Here is a 27860-nt window from a genome sequence, read left to right as displayed (position 1 = left end):
AATAATTAATAGGAATAGCGTTGGTATTGCACAATAGTCTATTCAACACAATTGCACACAGTAGACTCTGTGTCCAAGCCGAGGAAGAAAAATATATGAAAACACGAACTCATTGCCTTTTTGCTTTCTCTGTTAAATCTAACGAGACTCTGCTGTAAATCAAGCAGACATTGATAGATGGTAAACATCAATTCACTAAGGATATTAGATCCAACTGTCTTCACCAGCGTAACCAATGAGACGCCAAAATATTCTGCACATTCCTTGCAAACACCTTTTTTCCAGCACTTGGGCTGTTGTTGCATCGCATGCGCCATCACAGCTGTTTGTCACCTGACTGTTATTCGGAAAATTCCTTCCTGGATCAGTAGATGTGTGAAATTATCACAGCGTAACTGATCAGCTGGACACCAAATGAGCATCTAACAAGTATTATGCAGAATTATTGAAGAAGCATGTTAATGATCGTATCGATTTTAAGTAGAAAGGTAAGGTGACTCTTTTTGTTAGAAACATTTGATTTTGCAATGCATACATTATTTTTGATTTGTGTGCCCATAAACTGTTTTCCCCCCTTAACATAAGGAGACACTAAATGTTATGTAGTTTCACATTTCTGAGATCTCTATACAAAAAACTCTGACAGCTAGGTCTAGGATTTTTACAGGGTTCAAGTACAATGTCTAATTTAACTGATTTAATGATTAACATATGATATAACGACAGCTTACACTGCCATAAATGCAAGGAGAGAAGTAAGTTGTCACACGATTTTGGACAAATCCGTCAAGACACCAACCATGATTAAGGGTTAAACAAAGGTTGGCTATATAGCTATGACACCCCCCCCCCCCCCCTCCTCACCCTATATCTTAATGTAATGACATGAGAGAGAAAAACATATCCTCACTGGTACCCTAGTTTATAGAAAGACCCTTCTAAGCGTTAAAACGGAGCGTCGGGATTGTAGACCACATGGAGCCAGCTGTGGTCCATATACATTCACATTAGAACCCTAGGGATGGCTGTATGCCCCCGTTGGGTTCTCGAGAGCTGGACAGGGATGTACTGTGAGGAAAATGTACAGCCAAAACAATCTTTATCAGTAATGTGTAGTCACAACCACCCCCAAAAAGATTCAACATAGTCTCTCTGTGTATTGAGACTTTTGTTTATGCACTTCAAATAAATTCTCAACTTATGCTATTAGAAGTGATTCATCATTTAGGTGGAGAAAACCAGCCTTTATTCCAGAACCAACAAACTGCTTAACTGCCCCTCTCCTTTTTGCTAGCAGCATGTAACTCTAGCACATTCCTCTCACCTCAGTTCTTAGTAATTTTCATGATTTTGTTTTTTTAATTCATTTTTTTGAAGTCATTCGAAAGCCAGATGTTTTAGGCTTAATTAAAGTGAAGCAAGTCCATTCTGGTCTTCATATATACTGAACAAAAATATAAACGCAACATGTAAAGTGTTTGTCCCATGATTCATGAGCTAAAATATAAGGTCCCAGCAATGTTCCATATGCACAACATATTATTTCTCTCAAGTTTTGTGCCCAAATTTGTTTATCCCTGTTAGTGAGCATTTTTCCATTGCCAAGATAATCCATCCACCTGACAGGTGTGGCATATCAAGTTGATTTAAACAGCATGGTCATTACACAGGTGCACCTTGTGCTGGGGACAATAAAAGGCCACTCTAAAATGTGCAGTTTTGTCACACAACACAATGCCACAGATGTCTCCAGCTTTGAGGGAGTGTGCAATTGGGATGCTGACTGCAGGAATATCCACCAGAGCTATTGCATGGGAATTGAATGTTAATTTATCTACCATAAGCTGCCTCCAACGTCGTTTTAGAGGTTTTGGCAATACGTCCAACTGGCCCCACAACCGAAGACCACGTGTAACCACGCCAGCCCAGACCTCCACATCCGGCTTCTTCACCTGCAAGATCATCTGAGATGGGAGGTTGGGGGTTCTGAGGAGTGTTTCTGTCTGTGATAAAGCACATTTTGGGGGGAGAAACTCAATTCTGATTGGCGGGACCCGGCTCCCAAGTGGGAGCTGTGCCCCTGCCCATTCATGTGAAATCCATAGATTTCACATCAATTTATTTAAATGTATTTCCTTATATGAACTGTAACTCAGTAAAATCATTCATTGTTTCATGTTGCGTTTATTTTTGTTCTGTATATTTTGTTATTTTATTAGTAAATCTAGCTCTTTTTGCCCTTAGTGATTCAACTCTACCATTTAAATCGTGATGTAGAGCCACCTTGAGAAAGTTGCTCTACGTCATCTCAAGAGAGGGTTTTGGTATGAAATACACTCCCTTCTAGATGTGCTGGGTGGTACCAACTCAAGGCTCACTATAAAAGTAGGTGAACGCGTGCCATATTTTGCAATAGTCTTGGTAAGGGGAGTGTGACATATTTTGCATGATGCTTCCGTGACTACTGATGTTACACAAAATTCAAAAGGCAGTAATGCACATTTCTACAGATTACCAAATTCAGTGTTTTAGAATTTGGTCATCATGCACATGTGATTTTACAAAGAAAGCCTACATGTTTTTCTATGAGGGTTATAGGTTTATATTCATAGCTCCATCCATCGCAACAAAAAATAGATGCCAATGGTGGGGATGTCAACTCATTGTATTTTTTTCCCAACTGCTTTGACTGATTGGTGGCATGGTCTGCGAATACACTTGGCTCATAGTTTAATGGTTGGGTGTTCTAATCACACAGGGCAGATATCCTTTATTTACAAGATTCGTCCTGTACCCACGCATTTTTTCATTCTGAAAAGTGAAAGCATCCCTGTGAGAGGGGTTGCCCTTGGGTACTGTATGAAAACCTACAACTACTACAAGACCAATCTTGAGTTAATTTGACACTTGGAAAAAGAGCTACTGTGTAAATACTGCAATGCGGGTTGGATTGAATTGAGTCCCTAATTTTCATTTTCAAGGTGATTGCACTTTTCTTCCCAAAACAATACCGCAATAAATGTGAGTCCACATTTCAAATACTGTTTTTGCGACCCATGAGGGATTTTAATTTACACCGCAAGTGGCAATAGATGTCAGGAACTCTGCGCCTTACCACTGTGAGATAAATATCCAGAGATATATTTGTTTACGGTGCACATCATTTTCTTGTCAGAGTGTGCCAGTGGACTGGTAAGTATGCTTTAGTGAGAAAATGTGGGGATCAGGTACAACTATGTTTACCTACCCACCCAGAACTTCTCACCTGAATGTTTGGGTGGGAAAATGCTGAAATTGGGGTTGAGTTACCCTTTTAAAAACCTTCTCAGTTGAACCCAGAACATTAATAATTTAAGTTTTCTACAGTATAAATGGACTATTCCCTGGGGATCTACAGGTTTAGCATGTTGGTTGGGCTTTAGTTGGCTTTAATTTGCTAACGTTAATGCTTATGACTGTGCTAATCCCGAACCTAAGGAGGAAACTGTAATCTGTGAAACCAGACAAATGATTCACATGCGACTCAAAGATCAATGAATGAACTGACTAACCCTCATTGACAGATTTTACCTATTTTCTTTATAAGAAACCGACCACCCATTGCATTCAAAAGCATGGGTTATAGCAAGGTTATTGTTAATGACTATTATGAATATTTGTTTCACCTTTATAGCCCCACTTATGATGCTCATGAATAGAAGGACTAGTCACACCATTGCTATTAAGACTCAAATGTGTGATCAGACTGCGCACATATGAGTACATCACCTTGCCAGCTCCTCTCACCACTAACTAGTGTTATGATGCAGTACTAGACTCTAAACAACCTGAGTATTGTTCTGGGCTCCTCCTGCAAGTACTGTAACTCCCCTAAATTTAGAGCAATGTGCCTTCCTTTTCCCCTCTCTTCTCTGGCATCGTAGATTGACCCCTCTTTCCTCTCAGTGCCAACCAAGGCTTTGTTAGAACCAGACAGCCTCCCATCCTTCTGTTTCTAATCTTTTTACCTTTCTGCATCCCTCTCCATCCCTCTCTTGTTCCTTACTTCCTGACTCCCCCTGTACTTGTCCCTGACCCCTAAAGGACTGCCACCTGGCCTTATTATTCAAGGTACTTTCCTTCCCATCATGTCTGACTCTGGCCACCATTTTGTTTTTTGTTGTCCTGGTGATGAATTATGTTTTAGACTCGGCTTGTTGTCACTCGTCTTCTGGTTTGTTATGTGTTTTTGCTTTGAAAATGACTGAGGTTGTGTATTTTTTTTTATTTGAGAAAATGTTGACTGTATTTTAGGCACTGTTGTCCTGTCTGACATGGAACTCGTATGAATGTGTGATGCCATAGTATAGTAACAATGGCTCTCCCTCCTGTCTCCTAGGACTCTGGACATCCTTGTACAGCCAACGATCCCGACAACTGCCTCGTGCCTATTTCACCTCAGCACTTCATAGACCTCTTCAAATTCTAGACCTCCTTTTGATACTCCAGACCAGGAGAGGGGTGACTTTTATCCCCTCCTCGCCTTGCCTCTCCTCTCCGTGTATAGTGTGTGTAAAAACAAAGGGCTCAGAGGAAGAAGACGTGTTTTGTTGTTTCATATTTTCTGCATATTTTTGACTGACTGAAAACAACAGCGGAAAAGAGGAGATGATATAACATTTTTGAGTGTGAGGCATGGATGGCATTAAAGAGAACTACAGTGCTCATTATTGACACCTTGTTGGGAAATAACAACTGATTATTCCATGTGATGGCTTGGTGGCCATTTTAGGCCAGTTTGCCTACTGCTTCTTTTTGTTTGTTTCCTTGGTAACAGAATGTATGTCCAATGTAGTTGTAGGTCTCTGTTTATGTACAGTATATCTCCGTCTGTGTGTTTTCGCCCTGCATATTTGAGGCGTCAACACTAAAAATAAATGTACATGTTTGCTGTAACAATTACTTTTTACGATACACCTTTTGTCAGAAGAACTTTCAAGTAGACAGTAAAAAAATGAAATGTAAACATGACTTTATGTGGGGGTTTGTAATATTGCTTTAACATTCCAACTGATATGTAACTTACGGCTACTCTTGTTGGTATTATCATTAATTTCCTGGGATAGAAGCATTCTAATTATAAAAAATAATAAAGTTGTTCATGGATGTGGTTGCTATGGCAATCATCTGACCTTTTTCCTTTTAAAATCCACTATAATATGACATAGACCCATAACATCCAGGCAGATCACAGCAGCACAGGAGACTGAGCAGAGTATGTTAAGGCAACATTCAGATGAACCCTCCGTCTGAGGTTAAGGCCATGCATAGAGCATTCATAACAGGAGTCCTAAACAGTCATGATAGCCAATGGAAGCTAGTTGGCTAGCAAGCGGTTAGGCTGTATGAAGGAGAGTGTTCCTGCATGTTTCTCCACATTGTTAACTATTCTGTTTGTTGAAGTCCAGCACAGTAAATCTGACCATGCATTTACCTAGGAGTGAACACAATGACACCTTGTTGAAATAAGCAGATCCAGACAATCCAGGCAGGGCATGTCTTTATTCTTCTGAACAAATGTGACCCTTGTTTTTAGTAAATACAGAAACTCTAACAACCATCGTTGGCAAGGAACCCATATCTGTGCACAAACGTGGCTGTGGAAGAAGGGACTGAGTAGATTTGAAAATAAAGGCACATATTTAAATGAAAGGATTGTCCAAGTCTAACCACCTACAAGTGGAAAGTCTGATTCTGTTTGGAATTAAAATATCAATTTGCAATCACACACAAAACAATCAGTGTTTTTGCTATGAAAATGAAATAAAATGATTCTTCAATAACTCACTGCTATCCTATTAAAGCACCAACACACACATTTACACAGGCACATACAACAGCAGATCTCATGTTAACAATGTCTGTTGAATTCGTTTCTGTCACAGTCCCAAAAGCAACTCGGCTGCTGGCAAAATTGTTGGAAACATGAAAACTGGAATACAGGAAGTTTCTCATGGCCATGAATGAGAAGGGAGGGGTGTGGCTAGATGGTATACAGCTACGGTAAAAAAGTTGTATTTTCTAGTTGTATGTTCTAGTCGTGCTGGGAGTTTTTGCATTTTAGCTAACCCTAACCCTTTTCCTAACCTTAACCTAATTATCCTAACCTGCTGTGTAAGTTCTCCTAGCCTGCTACAAAAAGTAAATTCTGTCCGTAGCTGAAAACCATTTAGTCAAAACCAGGGAGGGGTGCAGCAGTGATGCATGCTGGGATTGCCCATCACATCATTTGATCCTCATGGTGAGCTTGGTCTAGTAGTAGTCTATTCCAATATGGTGAGCAGAGAAGCATGCCACAACATATACTGTAGAGAAAGGCACATCATGGCTTTTTGTCTAATCGGGGAAACATGCAGAAAATGGCGCTCAGTCCTCTTATTGTATGGAAAAGGTTTATCATTTGACTGTACAGTATTCATGACACTCCAGTGGACCACCATTTGCTGGGCTTGTAACAACATTTGGATCATATCATTCATTAACAATACTCCAGATTCAGCAGCCTATATTCGCTAACACACACTCGCACTTATGGTTCAGAGCCTGGAAGGCTTATTACACGTTATTGGACAAAGCATTTTAAGCCTTTTAGCTATGCTTATTAGGAGCTAAGACTTCTGACACATTCCTCTCCCAATAGACATTCACTGCAGGGCCAGGGAGGGCAAACAGCATGGAAAACGTATCATTAAATAACGCCACAGAGGCATAGCTGGTCTTGTTCTCAAATTATACTCTAGCATAAAACATGAATGCCTATGTTACAATACAAAATCTCTTTTGGAAATCATTCTCTTGGTTCGATAATATAAAATGGTCAAAGGCCAGTGGATAGCACAGTTTAAGGTAGTGTAAGGCCTTCATGTGTTTGCTTTTTTACTTTCCAACCTCTTATCTATGACATCCTTTTCAAGATGGTGACCCTATTCTCTACACTGCCAAACCAATCCACTTTGATCAACCTAGCATAATGTGTTCCCAGGCTCAATGTCTCTGCAACATTAAAACACCACAATCTCCACACAAAGTCAACAATAATAGATTTTAGTGACTTTGTCTGCTTTGTAAGTTATTCTGCTATGTTGTGGAGTGAACAGTCATATGGATATAGGGATATATGTTCATCTATGCTGTACGGAAACGTCAGGACTGCACTCAGAATGTCAATGGAGGAATACAAAATCAGTTCTTTATGCAGCACAGAGACAGACAGGCATGTCTTTTTCCCTCCTCTTAATTTGAGGAAAGAGGTGAGGGGCAGGGATTGCTGGCAGGTAAGGGGTAAAGCTTTTATTTAAATCCCTCCCATGTCTCCGAAACGCTCCCTCGGCTCCGCCTCCTGATTCCGGCCAGCTTGCCTTTGGCGCGGGCCGTCCACCTGACGGCCGTGGAATCCCGTGATTCTGACAGGTTGGCGTAGTGCGACGAGTCTTCCTCTAGACCCAGACCTGTCCAGGAGGGCAGCCCCAGCGGGAGCCCCAGGGCCTGGGGGAAGTACACAGGCGAGTCCCTGGTCCCACTCTGATCCTCCATTGCCTCCTCGGTGGGTGTCTCGGTTTGGTCGGGCAACTGCGGCGGCTCCCAGCCCTCCAGCTTTTCCAGTTTCCTGGTGGGCGTGATCTGCCTCATCGTCATGGTGACGCTGTCCCAGAAGCAGTGGCCCTTCTCTGTGATTGGCTTGTTCTTCTCCTTCCCTTCCTCCTTGTTCTTCTTGTGGGACCTTGATCAAAGACAGAGAGAGAGGAGGATGAAGAGGACTATGAGCACAAAAAGCAGTAAGAACATACTAAAATAAATGTATAATTGTTCCTTGAAGTCCAATGTAGTTGTGTACGTGTACGCATATGGGTACTCCCCTGCCCACACCCTAAATACACTATTAGAAAAAAAGTGCTATCTAGAACCTAAAAGGGTTCTTTGGCTGTCCCCATAGGAGAACCCTTTGAATAACTATTTTTGGTTCCAGGTAGAACCCTTTACACAGAGGGTTCTATATGGAAGACAAAAGTGTTCTACCTGGAACCAAAAAAGGTTCTCCTATTGGGACAGCTGAAGAACCCGTTTGGAATCCTTTTTTCTAAGCGTGTAGAACATGCAGGATACTAGGACATGAGTGTGTGGGATGGTAAAGTAGACATTTTTTACCCTTACTTTATATTTACAGCTCTAATTATCCAGTAGAAGTATGCATGACAACGGGGCATCCTAAGCCCCCACACCTACTCCTTTAGAGACATATTTTCTTCCCCTCCCCCCCACTTCCCCTACTGCGTCGGTAGGACATTAAAGTAGGAGTGTTGAGTGCCCTTCCCCATTGAGAAGGGCATTGTATAGGGATACCAGAGGTATTGTACTTCTGCCACTGAATGATGATTTACCCTCCATACATTCCACTACCCTGTGGAGACAGGATGTTGACGCGACCCAGTGAATGCAGTCCTGTCTAGTTTCTAACATGACATGAGTCATTGAACATGAAAGGGCCCATGTTGTATAGCATTGCTCGAACTCAACCCTGTGCCATCCTCCCATGAACACTGCCTAGTACCTACCTATAGTATCAGTCTGCCATTATACCTTGGATGTCTCTCTGTGTCCTGTCAGACTGTCTGTCTCGCTATCTGACTCTCTCTCTTTGTCTGTCTGTCTGTCTGTCTGTCTGTCTGTCTGTCTGTCTGTCTGTCTGCATGTCTGCATGTCTGTCTGTCTGCATGTCTGCATGTCTGTGTTCAGGAGGCTCTATCCAGGATTAGGTGGTTTTGGGAGAGCAGCAGCGCCAGCAGAGCTTACGGTAGGCCTCACCTTCTCAGAGAGGTCAAAGGAGACAGGACATTCATCTCACTGAAGGAGGGAAGACAGACTGCTCACCTCGCCCTCTCCCTCTGAGCCCAACTAAATGTTCTATGGGGCCAGTCCTATTGCACCTTGTAGCTAATTGGGGAAATAGGAGTTACAGTGGGGCGAGGTAGCAAAAGTATGACATACGAATACTTGCCTGCACTTTATGTTATATGTCATGATGGTAGTACAGTATATGATCAATCTCACCCTCTGCGGTCGGCCAGTGTGACCCCTGTCAGTAGGAAGTGCTCGTCATCCTGAGAAGAAAACATCTTCTTATCCCTCCTCTCCTTCTTGGACTTGACTTTCTTCACTTTCACCTCCTGGGAGACCCAAACAAACAGAGCACCACTGTAAACTAGAGCCCGACCTATATGTTTTTTGGGGTCCGATACAGATTAAATTTTTTTGGGTGGGAGGGGCAAAACTTACCGATATATCTGCCAATATACTGTTTACATCAGCGAAATTAAAAAGTGTCATTCTTCCACACTGAAATCTCATAAATTGCCATCCAAAATAGCAATTTTCAAATAACTATGCTTCAACTATTGATTTCATACATTGTGACAATGAGACATCATGAAAATGGCCGCAAACGTTCAGATAAGCATGAGATTCCCTTTTTCATTTATAGGTGGAGTTATCGGACGATGCCAATATAGAGCTAAAAGGTCAATATCTGTGATCCGATATATCAGTCAGGCTCTACTGTAAACATGACTGTAAATCCTAAATAGGTTTTCATAAGCTCTAGAATGATAATCATAACAGTTCTATGGTGTTTTATTACTATTGACTTCCACCACAAGAACAGTCTGTTTTTAAGTGAAGAGATTAACTCAAATGAATGGATTCAATGGAGATTGAATACAGGTATTGGTCATTTATGTGTAAAATGGGTTAACAGTTACAGCACAGTCACCTCGGCTCCAGCCCTGGCACTGAGGAGAGAGAGAGTGGGGGGAGAGAGAAGGTGAAAGAGAGAGAGAGCAGTCACTACTCGCTTGGCTGGTCAGTACATTCCAGTAGAATACCCTCCCACCTAACCCCCACTCATCTGTCACATCGGAATTCCAGCCTTATTATTTTCAAATAATGTGGCCGAATTCAACTACTTCTATTTGAAGTATTTTCAAATAATGTCCTATAAATCTAGGCTATTTGAAACTATTTTCAAATGTTTCCAAATACATTACAAATACGCCTAGGACCAAAAGACATGGGTTCAAGTGCATGGAGCATTTAAATATTTGTATTTGAAAACTGTATTTGTGTATGAGTATTTTCAAATACATGCCATACTTTCCAAATGTATTTCCAACTACATTCCATTATTCAACTACTTGTATTTTCAAAGAAAATGTGTCCAAATACTTATATTGAAATGTGAAAGTAATTGAAATACTTAAAATAGTATTTGAACGCAGGTCTGCTATCCGCACAGGGAACGCCCATCCTGATCCCGGCCCTTTAGCAGTAGCTGGCTCATGTCCCTCTTTTTGTTCTTGTCCCACTTTATTCCAATGTCAAATATCAAGGTCATACCGTTTATACCAACTCACATCTGACCTGTTCTTTTCACATTAGTACATTCCTGGCATTTCTGATAAATATTCAGGATACTCGTAATAGATTTATTATTTGGAGTCCAAATTATCTGTACCCTCATAACGTTTGAGGTTACCTGTCAACAAGCCACTGTGTAAGAGGCTGTTTCTATGGAACTAAAACACACACACACACCCTTTTCCCCAGTTCAGTCCTTGTTGTTCTGGAACACAGGACAGAGAACACAGGACAACACAAACAAACAGAAGTTTGCAGACTAAAGAAGCCAACCATAATATAAACAGAAACACAAAGGGCCATGAAAGCTCCTATAATCCCAGATTGTTGAACCCAGAGACCTCCATTTAATAAAGGCAGGGTCCTATTTGCCCTCTTTGCTGTGAAGTAGGCAACAGACAGGCACACTCTCTACAATGCCACACACACAGACATGAGACCTCTACCACTGCATAGTTGGCTGCACCCCTCCACACTATATCCTCTGCTCACTTCACACACACACACGCACACGCACACACACAGACATGAGACCTCTACCACTGCATTGTTGGCTGCACCCCTCCACACTATATCCTCTGCTCACTTCACTTCACTTCACTTCACACACACACACACACACACACACACACACACACACACACACACACACACACACACACACACACACACACACACACACACACACACACACACACACACACACACACACACACACACACAGCGCCACCGTGCACATGTTGTACATTAAACCCATACACACTCTGTGGGATTTGTTAAGTCTATGGGGAATGCCATTGGTTGTATTTACAGTTTGATGAAGGTGTTATTAAAATACCTTACAGTCTAAAGACCCTAATAAAGGAGGGGGATTAATAAATATCAGATATGATTAGTCTACTTCTCGTCCTCTCCTTCTTTCCTCCACATACCAGGGGGGAGTGATGGGACAGGAGAATGAAGAGGGGTTGAGGTTGAGACATCCCAGCAAGCACATAACATTCTGAGAACCACATAACATTCTGAGAACCACATAACATTCAGAGAACCACATAACATTCAGAGAACCACATAACATTCAGAGAACCACATAATATTCAGAGAACCACATAACATTCTGAGAACCACATAACATTCAGAGAACCACATAACATTCAGAGAACCACATAACATTCAGAGAACCACATAACATTCAGAGAACCATATAACATTCAGAGAACCACATAACATTCAGAGAACCACATAACATTCAGAGAACCACATAACATTCAGAGAACCATATAACATTCAGAGAACCACATAACATTCAGAGAACCACATAACATTCAGAGAACCACATAACATTCAGAGAACCACATAACATTCAGAGAACCATATAACATTCAGAGAACCACATAACATTCTGAGAACCACATAACATTCAGAGAACCATATAACATTCTGAGAACCACATAACATTCTGAGAACCACATAACATTCTGAGAACCACATAACATTCTGAGAACCACATAACATTCTGAGAACCACATAACATTCTGAGAACCACACAACATTCTGAGAACCACATAACATTCTGAGAACCACATAACATTCAGAGAACCACATAACATTCAGAGAACCATATAACATTCTGAGAACCACATAACATTCTGAGCGTTTCAAACATTATACATTTTTTGAAAGATGAGAAACAGCCCTTTAAAATTATATGACATGCAATAAATAGTGGTAATCAGTTCTACTAAGCTATATGGAATTATTTTAAGATGGTCATACCAAGGATCATTTAGCTATTTGATTTAGAATTTTAAGACCCCTTGAAGTATCAAAAATATATATATACACTACTGTTCAAAAGTTTGGGGTCACTTAGAAATGTCCTTGTTTTTTAAAAGAAAAACACATTTTTTGTCCATTAAAATAACATCAAATTGATCAGAAATACAGTGTAGACATTGTTAATGTTGTAAATTACTATTGTAGTTGGTAGTGTATATTTTTGGCCTTACTGCTATTGGCCCATAGAAATGCATTGAATAACAGGTCTCATGGTCTGACAAACACTGCTCTAGCTCTGTTACTTTTCACCGCAGATGCGGAAGTGCGACATATGTGGATGTGGTGGATTGAGACTCAGAAAACAGATATCTCTAGCTTAAACTGACATATTTTTATGAGCATTTTTGTATTATGCTAATTTGATTTCCACGGGGGAAATCAAATTAGCATAATACAAAAATGCTCATAAAAATATGTCAGTTTAAGCTAGAGATATCTGTTTTCTGAACTGGATGCATCTCATCGACCTTATGGGGTTTTAAGAAAAAACACCTGTGAAAATGGGCATCGTATAAGCTTTTTTCCAAACAAGATGGAGAAAAACAGAGAGTATTGGGTCTTCCTTATTTTGTAAGGATTGGTAATCTGAAATCAATTACTGTGAATGAGTTAGAGCAGCTTTAGTGAGTGGTGGTATTTTTTTCGCAAAGGTCTGAGAGCTGACAGTCCACCACGGTGTCCAAGAGCGAGAGAGAGAAATACTATTTTAAAAACATACACCTAATTTATATATAGGCCTAATAGCAGGGCTGAATGTTAGCCCAAAAAATGATTGTGGGCGTACACCGGTTACACAAATTAAACATAGATTACAAGAAAACCGTAGGCTACAGTGCATTCAGAAAGTATTCAGACCCCTTGACTTTTTCCACATTTTGTTACGTTACAGCCTTATTCTAAAATAGCTTCTTCTTTTTTTTTAAAGCATCAATCTACACACAATACCCCATAATATCAAAGCAAAAACAGGTTTCAATTTTTTGGGGAGATGTATAAAAAATAAAAAATAAATTTATTTACATAAATATTCAGACCCTTTGCTAGGAGACTCAAAAATTAGCTCAGGTGCCTGAGCTCAAAGTAGAGCGTCTGAATACTTATGTAAATGTGATATTTAAGCCATCTGATTCGATGAAAGATGGAGTTGAATTTGTCTTTCTGCCCATAATTTCATTTAAAGTACTCAAGTACTTTGAAGAATCTGAAATCTAAAATATATTTCGGATTTGTTTAACACTTTTTTGGTTACTACATGATTCCATATGTGTTATTTTATAGTTTTGATGTCTTCACTGCTCTTTTACAACGCAGAAAATAGTCAAAATAAAGAAAAACTCTTGAATGAGTAGGTGTGTCCAAACCTGTGACTGGTACTATAAATAAAGTATTTTTTATTTTATTTTTTTAATACATTTCCAAACATTTCTAAAAACATGTTTTCGCTTTGCCATTATGGGGTATTATGTGTAGATTGATGTAACAGTACAGTACTGTAACTGATAAATGCACGCACACACACTAGATGTTCATGTTTTTAAATATATGTAAATTGTAAAGTATTTTGTCTGTAATGTCTTTTTCGTTATGTGTCGGACCCAAGTAAGACTAGCTGTCGTCATTGGCGTCGGCTAATGGGGATCCTAATCAATTTAAATTTAATCCCATACCATCTCTCTCTCTGCCTCTCCCCCCAAGGCTGTTCTCTTATTTATTGGTGTAGTCTCTCCCTGTGTTGTCTGGTGTAAACTGTGGATCAGGTTTACTACAGTCCAAATCCATGCAGCAACACTGAGACCAGCAGTGATGCCAAAGCTTTGACCGTGACCCAGGTATGCAGCTGTGTGTGTGTGCGCATGTACCATAGTATATAGTAAGCTACTCAGCGATCTCCTTAACCTTCACCTCCAGGACACCAAAGCCAGCGTAGCAGCAACAGCCCAGTGTAATCTCCATGCAGCCCAGCAAGCAGGCTATTCACCTCACTAAGCTCTCTGTGTGTGAGATGGCAACTTTTCCCTCCATGCCACACAGAACAATGGACGCCTTATTGGAAAGAATTTCTTTCATCCATACCTTGGTAATACTGCAGTCTGCATGATCAAATGGGTATACATCAAGTTCTACAATTTAATATGTTTTTTTATCATACAAAGTAATGAAGGCAATATACTGAAGCATATAACTCTGTCTAAGCATAAAACTGACCCATGCTTTTGGCGATTCTAATCATGGCTTTCTTGGCTTTCTATGCGGACAATTCTTTCTATTTTCAGCTTTGCTTTGTTTCACACTGATTACTCCCCACCAAATCCTGACTCCTCGAAAGAATGTTCGGCTTCCTTCCCCCTCGTACCAACCCAGTCGTCCCCCATCCTCACTTACAACCAGGTTATGAAATAGCACCACTTCTTGTCCACTGATTTAAACAGTTCTAGTAACAGTGAGCACAGCTCCTGGGGTATCTACACACAAACACGACATGGTTAGTTCTAGTAACAGTTAGCACAGCTCCTGGGGTATCTACACACAAACACGACATGGTTAGGAAGTATGGTGGTTTAGCAAATTGTACACATTTCAGCAGCATCTCATCAAAACAGGTTATGAACTACCCCATGAGATCAAACACACACACACACACACACACACACACACACACACACACACACACACACACACACACACACACGCACACACACACACACACACACACACACACACGCACACACACACACACACAGTGGGAGCAACAAACCTTTGTTGACAGAAACAACAACAGACACCTGTTTATCGTACCACAACAAACAGATAACAAAAGCTAAGACACAAAAACACACCAAACACACACACACAGACCTAATAACATCACCACAAACAGATATGAAGGTGACCTTAGCTAAGAAACAGAGCAGAGACACATAGGGCTGGGCTGAGGGATGATGAGGGTTGAAGGTGGAGGTGGACGGATATCCACTGTGTCATAAAATCTGTCCACAGTGGATGGGGGTTGAGGGGGTGTGATACAAGGGTATGATGTGTACGTACACTCCCCTACGTATTTATTTGGACAGTGAAGCTACAACTAGTGCTGTTACGGTGACCATATTACCGCCACATCGGCGGTCACGAGTCATGACAGCAGTCAAATTCCATGTGACCGTTTAGTCACGGTAATTAGGCTTCTCCAAGCTCTGATGCTGCTGATGGTCATTAGTAGCCTACCAGGCTTGCTAACTGCCTGGTACTCAGCACTCTATTGTCCCTCTAATCACTCTGACATCAATGCAAATGTAATCAAAAATGTAATCAAACACTTCATGACAGCCCATGAGCTCATGTTGCACAACATTTCTATAGGCTATGCAATTGCGTGAGAAAACACAGTGATGGCTTCTATTAAAAAGAGGAGGCTCCCATCAGCTTTCTATAGGCTTACAATATTTATTTCTCAACTTTCCTAATATTAAGCACATTGCTTCTCTTTAAAACAGGATTTCAGCCTACCTGGCTGGCATAAAAATTAACCACGGGATTTATGTGCATAAATAACATGTATTTTCCCCCGCTCCTGTTTCGAGACAGTGGCATGATAATGGTTAATTTTATATCAAAACAAATTTCACACATACAGTATATTATTTAGTATATGTAAAGACAAGATTAAATCAAGAACAGTCTAATGTGTGACAATATTAGCCTATCACTTGTGAATGATAATTTATCATTTGCGAATGATGCCCAGCTTGTGTGCATGCCTTTTTTTGTAACTTTTTCAAATCATAGTCACATACCTCATGTAGCCTAGCCCATAAGGTGTGTATATCAACTAAAGTGGCCAAATAACTTTGCAAAATTAAACACATTAATCCGCTTTACAACAGGTGAAGAGCCTATCTGGCATCCATATGCAGTGTGTGAGTTTCAAGTTTGGGGAAGATAATTTTCACCATAAAAATGCACCTTCATAATAAAAGAATTACATGCATAATCACATTTGCAGTCACTTTTCAGAATGGTGTTTTCCCGCTAATTGATTGCATTTTGGAACATTCAGGCTTATAGCCTACTGCCGTGTGTGTATTGCTGCGCGTATAATATGAAGAATTAGCCTAACAGTTTATCAACATGTGAAGCTAAACGTTCTGATATTTTGCGTCAGCCTCTTTGCTTAAAAAGTTTTTTTTGATGCTAGTGGTTGTATTCATTTAGGATCTATCGCATCCCACAACTGTCCCAGACTATGTTTGGAATATTTATTTATCGCACAGAATAGAATAGGTTAACTTTTGTACTATGGGGGATAGTACATTGACATAGGCTTTATCAAGTGCTTATCAAATTGTGAATGAGAGACTGATGAAGTGTGTGCAGCCTGTGCAAAGAACAAAGCAGAGCTCATTGCCTTTCACGTATTTTTTTTCAAATTAGAGTCGCACAATGCAGCCTTAGAATGTATTAAAAATCAAAACATATAGCCCAACATTTGTATCACAAATAAGTTGCATAAATAACTCTAAATTAAGCATATAGGAGGACCTGTTTCTTTGTTAACCGCTCAACACAGAATAGTGCGTGCACTCCCTCAAATCATTTGGAGAAAATATAATTTATATTTTATTCAGCTATGTTCAATTGTATTCTTCATACTGTAAAATAATGTCTCGGAATTCTAACCAAATCTTGTCTGCTAAATGAACTAGTGTAGCCCACAGCCATATGGCATAGCCAGATCAGGGCCTAACAGGACAACTCAGAGTATGCTATTCTGTTCTAGTATGTTTCTGAACACTTCTACATTCATGTGGATTCTACCATGATTACGGATAATCATGAATGAATCGTGATTAGGTTAGCATGTCTTGAAGGTATGGTATTTATGACACTAACTTTCTCACTCATCATTATTCACGATTCATTCATGATTATCCGAAATCATGGTAGCATCCACATTAATGTAGATGTGTTCAGAAACATACTGTATTCTATTCCTATTTACAATAAAAGCGACTCAAAAATGACACTGCATTAGTGACCATTCATTTCAAGTGGGCACAACATAATCCGAAACACAACCAAAACAAACTGCAAATGCGTCCAACAAGTTTGTAGAGTCACAAGCTTGATGTAGTCATTGAATGCTAGGAATATGGGACCAGATACTAAACTTTTGACTAAATGTAATAAACTAAAAGTGAATTTGTCCTTCAAATGGGGGGATCATACATGAAAAGGGGTTGAGGTTGACACATAGAGGGTCTAGGGCTAGATACTGGAGGTGTGTGGGTTTGAGATGGAATAACTAAACAGTTGTGGTGTTTGGAGGGATTGGGCTGTGTACCTTGGATACAGGACTCACTGCCTCTTCCTCATCCTCCCCCTCTGGGTCCTTATCCTGAAAAGCAACAAACAGCAGGGTCAGTAACCAGAGGTAACCACACACACAGAGTTAACTAAAGAGATATAACATACACATAGTACACTGAGTGGAACATCATACAGCATTCTCAGCCCTATTACTCTGGTCCCTAAGGCTAACAGCCACAAACTACATCTCAGAGTTTGTACTACTCCTACACTACCCCCCCCCCCCCCCCCCCCCCCCCTCCCCACACACACATACACACACTGTTGTAGACATGTTCACACATAGACACACACAGGAGCTGAGTCTAGAGGAGTGTGTGCAGGCCTTCCTGTAAGGCAGAGGTATTTTTGGAACAGTAACATCAACACAGCCTCAGGGGGGAGAGGAAGGCCTCAGATCTCTCCCTTTACTCCGAGAACAGAGAGACCACCTAGGGGAAGTGACACAGGAGAGGATATAGACGACAAATAGGGGTCCTCTGTTCTGCTCTATAACATCAGTCTGGATTTAAAAATAGATATGGTGATTGATAATAGTCATTTACATTGATAGAGTGTGAATGTTGCATTATCAAAGTTGCATTGTAAATCTTGTAGATAATATATTTTTGGGTTTTACATGGCTGCCCCTGAGGACAGCTGACTGTGTTGTGTGTGAGGTAAATGATTGGGTTTGGCAGTGGGGTGGGAGTGAGGCGGTGGTTTGACGTGTCAGGGCAGAGCCTTCTGGGACACAGCCACCTGAACAGATCAAAGACAACAGTCACAACAGACCCAGTCTAATTACTACTATTTATGGATGCAGAATGCATTAACGACACAGACAGAGAAGAGATGGAGAGGAAGGGAGAGAAAGATGAGAGGTAGATGGACAGAGAGAGAGGGGGGAGGGAAGAGGAGGGAGACAGAGGAAGAAAGAGAGAGTGAGACGTAGAAAGATGACAGGGAGACAAAGAGGGAGAGAGAGAGGGAGGGACAGAAGAAAGAGAGTGAGATGTCAAAAGATGACAGAGAGGGAGAGAGAGAGAAAGAGGGAGAGAGAGAAAGAGGGAGAGAGAGGGGGAGAGATCGAGTGAGAGAGGAGAGAGAGTGGGGGGAGAGAGGGGGAGAGTTCGGGCGAGAGAGGAGAGAGAGTGGGGGGAGAGAGGGGGAGAGTTCGGGCGAGAGAGGAGAGAGAGTGGGGGGAGAGAGGGGGAGAGATCGAGCGAGAGAGGAGAGAGAGTGGGGGGAGAGAGGGGGAGAGATCGAGTGAGAGAGGAGAGAGAGTGGGGGGAGAGAGGGGGAGAGTTCGGGCGAGAGAGGAGAGAGAGTGGGGGGAGAGATCGAGTGAGAGAGGAGAGAGAGTGGGGGGAGAGAGGGGGAGAGTTCGGGCGAGAGAGAGAGAGGAAAAGAGCAGAAGAGGGAGAAATAGAGGGAGAATGCTGTGATTAAGTAAAAATGTCCCAACAACAGGAGAGAGGCAGAGAGAGAGAGGTTGGTTGCTGTCCTCAGGGCTTTAATCTCTATCTATCTGCATCTCCCTCGCTCTGTGTCTCTGTCTCTATCTCTTTAGGTGTTTGAAGCTTCCATTTTTGGCACTGAGTTGTTTGATGAAAGCCAGATACCCAGGCGAAGACACATACAACTGATTTTAGCACGGCAAGTTCAGAAAGTCACCTGTAATGATTTAGAGATATCAGTCAAGATAAATGCTCTTACAATCCTTCACTTCACTAAAATAATCAACATCATACTGCAATATGACAAAGATTTTTTTCTGTTTTTATCATGGCATGATTATTATATTTGTATAATTGGGGCCTACGGGGCAGAGGCAGTGTTTGATCCTCAACAGCAGGATTAGCTCTCCTCTCCTTTATTTTCCTCCACCGTTCATGATTAAATGAGTAGAGGAGAAGTTCTCTTAAGTCACTATTTAGATTCAAAATCTGGTAATCCTGCTTCACAGGGAGCAGTATTACAGTGGTATTACAGTAGTATTAAAGCAGTATGATAGTTCATACACTGTGCCCTGCAACACTACCCCCCCCCCCCCCTCCTCTCTCACTCCGGTGAACCTTCCTCCCACAGTAACATCACAGAGACAGTCAGGACTAGGAGGATCTTGTTGCGAGGAGAGTGGAGAGAAAGCAAGCTGTAGCATGGCCCCGGAGCTCTAGAGCGCGGTGGAGAAAGAAGATATTAACTTCCAATCTATTCTCTCTCCTCTTTACCCCCTAAACACTCTCTCCCTGTCTACAAATAGTTGTCTCTCCTTCTTTAATGCCTCTCTCACTTTTTCTCTACCTCCTTTCTCTCTACCTACGTTCTCTCTACCTTCTTTCTGTCTCTTACTGAGTGCATCTCTCGCTCTCTCCCTCCCTCTCTCCTTCCATCTGCCCTTCCCTCCCTTCCTCTCTCTGGGTGAGGCAGATCTGCCACCTGGCCCTCTCCCAATAGAACCTGTTTTGCCCAGGGACCTAAACTGAAGGAAGGAAAAAACCTCTTCTCAGAGAAAATAGAGACTCTCCTGTCAGACCTTGTTCTGGTATCCATTTTCCCTGATACGAGGGGAGAAAGCTTCCGTAAGAACATTTTATGATTAGACCTCTGACCCTGGATGCACTTTAATGCCATGCATGGCTTCATGAGGAGACCTCCCTGATTACTTTCCCAGGCCCCAGGGATAGGTTATAACCAAACCTGGACTGGGATCAGTTTTACTCATAACATTCACCATCTGGAATGATAACATAAAACGAACCCTGAATCAGTTCGTATGGGTAACCTCCACATATAGACTTTCCCAGGGCAGCATCAGGGACCATCCAATAAGGCAGGGGACATGATTTTCCTTTGGTGATTTACAATATTTAACAGACTCATGTGAGAGTGTTGGCCAACCGTTTCTCTCCACACGATCAATCTAACATTAGAGAACACTGAGATTGATGTTAGAACAAGTAGTGTAAATATGCCCCTGATGGTTAGAAAGCTTGGACACTGTTTTGGGAAAGCAGAAATGCCCTCTAAAGATAAGCCTTCAGATAGTGTACATCAGTGGAGGCTCCTCAGACGAAGAATGGGAGAACCATCCTCCTCAGTAAATTTCATAAAAATGTCCAATTTAAAACATTAACAAAGTTATCCTTTTTAGATAAAACTATACTAAATATAATCACGTCACCAAATAACTGATGAAAACACTATTTTGCAAAGAAGGTCTACAGTAGTCTCAGCAGCAGTCTGTAGGGTAGCACCATGGTGTAGCCAGAGGACAGCTAGCTTCCATCCTCCTCTTGGTACATTAACTTCAATACAAAACCTTGGAGGCTCTTGGTTCCATAGACTTACACAGTAATTATGACCATTTCCGGAGGACGTCCTCCAGCCTATCAAAGCTCTTTCAGCATGAACTGACATGTTGTCCACCCAAAGGATCAGATAATTAATCTAGTACTGGAAGCATAAACTACAGCTAGCTAGCACTGCAGTGTATACAATGGGGTGAGTAGTTGACTCAAAGAGAGAGAAAGACAATAGTTGAACAGTTTTGAACAAATTCATTTATTCTAAAATGAAGAAGAATCAAGAGAGAAATATATAGAGAGAGATTTCATCATTTTTTTCACTTTCAGTTTCACTTACTTAGCCTACTGAAACACCCTGCTCAAACATAGGGATGCTATGTTAGTTAGCTGGCTATGACTTTCCAACACAACACTGGAACTCTTCCATGTCAAGGTGAGCTTTAATTATTACTAATTTATTGCCACCGGGCCCATGGGTGTAACTGCTTACTGACTGTACACAAACATTGCTGCATGATTGTAGCGGGCTTACTAATGCTTTAGTTATATTATCAATGCTGACTATGACGTTACTTTATTGGTGACAATGATGTAGGCTGTGTGTGGCGGTTTGGCTAGGAAAGTTTTTTTTCGCCTGGTTACATACAACTGATATGTTGTGCATTGAATTCCACAAGCAAAGTGAAGAGAAGGAATACAACGTAACTGCTATGAAAGTTAACTCTGTTTAAGCGTGATCAGGTGTGTACTCATTCTGCCGAATCTGTTGAAAAATATTTCTTAAACGGAAGCAAACGGAACAGTGCAGTATTGGCCTCATCCTCACCGTAATAGGCCCTGAGTGTCACGCCCTGACCTTAGAGAGCTTTTTATGTCTCTATTTTGGTTTGGTCAGGGTGTGATTTGGGTGGGCATTCTATGTTCTATTTTCTATGTTTTTGTATTTCTTTGTTTTGGCCGGGTATGGTTCTCAATCAGGGACAGCTGTCTATCGTTGTCTCTGATTGGGAATCATACTTAGGCAGCCTTTTTTCCCTTTTGTGTTTGTGGGAAGTTGACTTGTGTTTGTGACACTTAGCCCTCGTAAGCTTCAGGGTTGTTCATTTTGTTTCTTGTTTTGTTGGTGTCGTTCCAAAATAAAGGATAATGTACGCTCACCACGCTGCACTTTGGTCCAGTTCTTTCGACGGCCATGACACTGAGTATGTGTATGTGAGAAAGGGGATGTTCTCTCCTATCTGGGGCTCTCTCCCTGTCCCCAGCAGCCTGACAGAGGCCAGCTGCTTGGGCAAATATGGGGGAGGAAGAAGGAACTCTTAGGCCCCACAAATGCTGCTGGTACTCACCTGGTAAATAGGCTAGAAGGGAGCAGAGTGTGTGTGCGTGTGTGTGAGGCAGTTTTGTTTGAGGGGATCTTAACAGAGCAGCTGATGTGCTATTTTCTTATCTGTTCTTATCCGTTGTTTTTCATAACAGAGGGCTGACTCCATAGCTTCAAATTTGACCCCTAGATCACTTTCCATGCCGGTGTACAGATGTAGGGTCTTATTTGATACCCCTGTTGCAGGAGAACTTTCCTACAAAGCAGGAAATTAAAAACATGTAGTGTATTTGAGGTTTAAAAAGGCTTCTGAAGTTTGTAATTTCCACTTTGACATTTCAGACATGATGTTCCATGACAAAAAATGTTGCAGGATTATTTTCCTGATATAGCAAACTGGCTCAAATTAAGATCAACATCTGTATGATGATATTGAAGCTAGTGTAGGCTACAATTAAACTCCATGTCAAGGAACCATATCAATAGTTAAAAAGGATTATGAAAAGGACTGCACTGAGATGAATTTCTTCATGCTGGAAGAAGGACATGCTTAACAGATATTGCACGACGTCAATTGAACACATTTTCATGTTCAATCAATAGGTTATAGCACGGTGGCGAGTAAAATTCTGTATTTCATATTACAGTACACCTACTGTTACCAGTCAAAAGTTTGGATACACCTACTCATTCAAGGTTTTTTCTTTATTTTTACTATTTTCTACATTGTAGACTAATAGTGAAGAGATCAAAACTATGAAAGAACACATATGGAATCATGTAGTAACCAAAAAAGGGCTGGATTTGATACACCTGTCAGTAACGGGTGTGGCTGAAATAGATGAATCCACTAACTTTTGGAAATGTAGTATATTGGAAACAATTTAAAAGTAGGCTACAGCCCACACTTCAATGCAAAGGACGAATTGTTGCTCAATATTTAGTTTATCAATAGACTATAGGGTTTCTATGTCCTGCCTTGGTATTGGCTCAGATTAAATAGGCAATGACGTCGCGCTCCTATCACACAGCAATACGGTCGCCTACCCATACTGTCAAATATTTGACATAAGATACCAGTCTATTTACTTTATTGGCAGAATGTTTACGCTATATCTGGCAAAGGACTGTGACAGAAAGAGAAAACAACGGCAAATAGTTGTGGACCTGTTAATTCAACAATGTTTTACATCGACTTTTCCCCCAACCTAAATATGCTGAAACATTGTTTAGGCTACTAACAACAAATCGAAATTACAGTAGGCTACATACTAGCATACCAGTCAAAAGTTTGGACACACCTACTCATTCAAGGGTTTGCCGTTAATGAGACGAGTGAAAATCAAGTGCTTTACTTTTGGAATCTAAATAATTTTTATAACCATTGCAGAATATATTCCTCACCTTTTCTGTTCGTTATGTGTTCATATTCCTGAAGTAGCCATACAACAAATTACCATGCACATCTCTCTTTTAATTGGGCCTATGTAATAGATAGGCAGTGTACTTCAATTTTTGTTGTATGTGATCCAATAGGCAGCGCGGTTTATAGCCTACAGACACATTTAACAGGTGAACATCAAGACAGTTGATATTTTACTTTGAAGTACAGTACAGGTCAAAAGTTTGGACACACTTACTCATTCAAGGGTTTTTCTTTATTTTTACTATTTTCTACATTTTAGAATAATAGTGATGACATCAAAACTATGAAATAACACATATGGAATCATGTAGTAACTAAAAAAGTGTTAAAGAAATCAAAATATAATTTATATTTTGCAATCTTGGCATTCTCTCAACCAGTTTTACCTGGAATGTTTTTCCAACAGTCTCGATTTGGTGTTTTATTATTATATATATTATTTTGCACTTTTTTCCCCTTTTTCTCCACAATTTCGTGATATCCAATTGGTAGTTACAGTCTTGTCCCATCGCTGCAACTCCCCTACGGGAGGGGGAGGGAGAGCGAGAGAGAGAGCGAGAGAGAGAGACGAAGGTCGAGAGCCATGCGCCCTCCGAAACAGGACCCTGCCACGCCACACTGCTTCTTGCACTATTATAGGCCTTAACAAAGGCTTCTAAACTGGCAGCGACTACAGGATCAAACAGACCAAAAGGACCAAATGTTAAAATGTCCAACCATTTAAGACTTGCTGCCACTCCAATCTATCCCCTATACATTTTACAATTCATGGGGCACTATAACCACATAGGAGCTAAATTGGTACAACATTCTCTCACAAGGGTGCAACAAATATAGACTCTAACAAGGCACGCCTCAAAATATGTTAATAAGCTAGAAACAACAATACCACGCCCCCAGTAGTGGTCAAAAGGTTTTTGGTGCTCCAAAGATACGGTACGGTACTGTATTCTGTGGGGTGGAATTACAGCACCATTCAAAATACAGTAATTTCCACACAATGCACCATAATTTACAGTATGCGTCAATAAAACATTTTGTACAATTGGACAGCTTCAGTGATGCACTTAAGGGCTGCATATATGACTAAAGTGTATTGAAATCCACTCGCCTTACGTATTTATTTGGACAGTGAAGCGCAAACCTTTTATTTGGCTCTTTACTCCAGCATTTTGGATTTGAGATAAAATGTTTTTTATGAGGCGAACATATTTTCATATATTCATATATACTTTTTTTGGGGGGGGGGGTATGCTATTTATGCTTCTGTAACTTTCTCACTTATCATTATTCACAATTAATTCATGATAATCCATAATCATTATCTGTAACCACGTTTAAGAATCGTTTTGCTACAGAATCGGCGGAATCACCAGCACACACAATTCACTTTCATCGCAGCCATCATCACTTTGCTCGTTGTATAATTCCTTCTCCTTCTCTCACCATTTCACTTTGCTTGCATTCCTCTCTTTTGAGTCAGGTTGTTGAGTAGGATGAAATGATCTGCATTCACTAGCTAAGTGAGTGAAAGGTAAACTAAGAAGGAGAAAAAAATACAACAAAATATAGCTAGCTCTCCCTCTCCACTGTTTCTCCTTAATTTTTGAAGAAATGTATTTCTTTGCTTGGTAGCCGTGTAGGTTAAGTCTAACATTTCTGTTGCATCTAGCCATTATTCTAGCTTTCTACAATGATCATGAAATGATTTGAAATTATGAAATGATTTGCCCGAGACAGAAATGAATTTGTTCAAAACTGTTCAACTATTGTCTTTCTCTCTCTTTGAGTCAACTACTTAACCACACTTATGCACTGCAATGCTAGCTAGCTGTAGCGTATGCTTTCAGTACTATATTCATTCTCTGATCCTTTGATTGGATGGACAACATGACAGTTTATGCTGCAAAAGCTCTGATAGGTTGGAGGACGTCCTCCAGAAGTCATCATAATTACTATGTAAGTCTATTGAAGGGATTGAGAACCATCAACCTCCTAGATTTTGTATTGAAGACACTGTACCCAGAGGAGAACAGAAAATAGCTGTCCTCATATTTATTTTCTGGAATTCACTGAATAGGATGATCCTTCCCTTCCTCCTCTGAGGAGCCTCCACTGATCCACATTAACATAGAACTGTTTAGAAACATATTATATTCTATTTTACAATAAAAGTGACTCCAAAATGACACAATAGGCCAACATTATTTGCCCTTCATGTCTATTGGGCACAAAATAATACTGAACACAACCAAAACAAACTAGCTAGAGTCAGTCACAAGCTTGATGTAGTCATTGCGTGCTAGGAATATGGGACCAAATAGTACACTTTCGACTAAATGTAATACTCTTTAGACACCTTCAAATGGGGGACTACATACATAAGGTGCATTTATTTCTAAACGGTAAAACAGATATGTACGAGAATATACCCTCTAAAGGTGACATTCTTTACTATCGCCTCATATAAAACATTTGATCTCAAATCCAAAATTCTGGAGTATAGAGCCAAATTAAAAGTTTTAGTATAACATATGATATAAGCTAGTTACTATTCCGATAACAAATACAATATTTAGGGCTGTGCTCTATGTGTGTTTCAGGGACAAATTATTTGGACTAGGCCTCAGATCTAACTGTTGATCATAAGCACACGAAACGAAAACACCGGCTAAAACAGCTAAGTGAACCACTGCATCCTATGTGCGCTATAATCCCTCTACTTTATTTGTGCCAGCTGCTCCTTACCTTGTAAGTGTGTTGATGATGCCAGGATATTTCGTCCTCCTCCGACGCATAGTCCACCAACACTTTGCTTTTGCTTTTCTTGAACATCTTTCCAAATTTCTCTTTAATCAATCTGGACGTGCGCACATCAAAACGCAGCGAAGAGTTCGTTCTGTCAAACTTTGGCTGCGTCTGCCGCTTCCAGGCCGAGACAATTTTTCCCGTTTCTCGAAAGATCGCAAGTAAGCACCACCGCTGTGGTTACTACAACAGATCTTGGAGCCTTTCCATGAAAACAGTTTTTTAGGCAAGCGACTTTATGCAGCGCCAAACTCCAGTTCAAAGACGTTTTGGTGTAGGCCTATTTGATGTAGCCTATGTCTGTTTGCGGAATCTCGACCACCACCTGGATCTCCTCCCACGTCGCTCCTCCCATATCCCCCCACATGAGTCCCGTTTTATGGTTGCCATGGTACTTTGAGGAGTGTTGTATTTTCCACCTTTGAAGTCACTGGGCTGAGATTAGGCAGAAGTGTTGGAACTTTTTCAAAATTTAAAACTAGGATTTGTAGAAATCTAGTATGGCAGTGCTTCTGAAACCTTATATTTAGATTCAAACCAACCAACCATTATATGCATTCATGCAATGATTTGGGAGCTTTAGGACTGATTTGGAAATGAATTGGGCATTGTGCCTTGGCTTAGTAGCCCATAGGCCTAGTTGAACAAATGAGGTGTCAAGACAGCACACAATGTTTTCCAACTCAGTGGACTATGCCCTATCACCTCTTGAACTCATTTGAATGTAAATGTAAATGCAAATACTTGTCATCATCTCAGAGATTATGTTCTGTGTTATCAGGGGTAGTGGTGGGGGGCAGGTTGCATCACAATCATCCCTATTGGAAGATCAATAGATGTAAGGAAATGCAAATAACCAACAAAAACAATGTGATTTCATGACTCATCATAATAGCCTATAAGTAACTCAGAGTTCAGTTTAGTGATGTGAGTATGCATGAAACCAGGCAGCTCTGATTAAAGTTAGCCTTGTGGTTTAACAGAGTGGTCAAAAAGCTGGGCTCCTGCTTCTTTTCACCCCCCCCCCCCCCCCCCCCCCCTCCCCTCTCTCTCTCCTTCCTTCCATCCCTCCCTCCTCTCTAAAGAAAGCCTGAGGCCCCGGGAACAAATTACACATTATGCTGCTGACTGGTCCCTAAAATAGCCTTGCTAACACTGTTCACCTGATCCTCAGGATAGGGATACATTTCTATGGCTGCAACTTCACAGTTAAATCAATTAGGATTGTAAGATTGTTGAATAACTATAACAATTAGGGTTTCCGAGCTTCTGCATCCTCTTGTAGATGTACCTCTAAACAATGTATGTTGTTCCTTTGATGACACACTGCTAGGGATCTGTGATGGTTTAGCATGTGGAATTC

The 27860-nt window shown here is 40.8% G+C and overlaps 2 protein-coding genes across 7 annotated transcripts in view; one reads left to right on the top strand and one right to left on the bottom strand.

The window, feature by feature from the left end:
* The window catches only part of fbxo25 (F-box protein 25), a 28871-nt gene extending 23709 nt beyond the window's left edge, over positions 1 to 5162 (top strand). For 5 of the 6 annotated variants that reach the window (XM_055885205.1, XM_055885204.1, XM_055885203.1 and 2 more), the window contains exons 10-11: positions 4084 to 4110; positions 4379 to 5162. In XM_055885205.1, coding sequence (XP_055741180.1) covers positions 4084 to 4110; positions 4379 to 4468 — 117 coding nt within the window. In that variant the 3' untranslated portion in view covers positions 4469 to 5162. The remainder of the gene's footprint in view (positions 1 to 4083; positions 4111 to 4378) is intronic. The other variant, XM_055885207.1, reaches the window with a different exon arrangement.
* Positions 5163 to 5522: 360 nt separating this feature from the next.
* si:ch211-225h24.2 (uncharacterized protein LOC564539 homolog) lies at positions 5523 to 26841 on the bottom strand. The gene is made up of 4 exons (XM_055885208.1): positions 26438 to 26841; positions 17627 to 17680; positions 9088 to 9203; positions 5523 to 7759 (listed from the first exon to the last, which is right to left on the bottom strand). Exons 1-4 carry the CDS (start codon positions 26522 to 26524, stop codon positions 7330 to 7332), a joined length of 687 nt encoding a protein of 228 aa, XP_055741183.1. The 5' UTR covers positions 26525 to 26841; the 3' UTR covers positions 5523 to 7329.
* Positions 26842 to 27860: the final 1019 nt, after the last annotated feature.

The sequence above is a fragment of the Salvelinus fontinalis genome, chromosome 27 (assembly GCF_029448725.1).
Source record: "Salvelinus fontinalis isolate EN_2023a chromosome 27, ASM2944872v1, whole genome shotgun sequence".
NCBI lineage: Eukaryota > Metazoa > Chordata > Actinopteri > Salmoniformes > Salmonidae > Salvelinus > Salvelinus fontinalis.
The sequence above is the reverse complement of the archived record's forward strand: the minus strand, read 5'-3'. Positions and strand labels throughout refer to the sequence as shown.

Coding starts and splice junctions, on each gene's coding strand:
- si:ch211-225h24.2 (XM_055885208.1), bottom strand. CDS start 26,524: ATGTTCAAGAAAAGCAAAAGCAAAGTGTTGGTGGACTATGCGTCGGAG. Junction 17,681..26,437: donor ATCATCAACACACTTACAAG/GTAAGGAGCAGC, acceptor GTTGCTTTTCAG/GATAAGGACCCAGAGGGGGA. Junction 9,204..17,626: donor CAGTGAGTCCTGTATCCAAG/GTACACAGCCCA, acceptor TGGGTCTCCCAG/GAGGTGAAAGTGAAGAAAGT.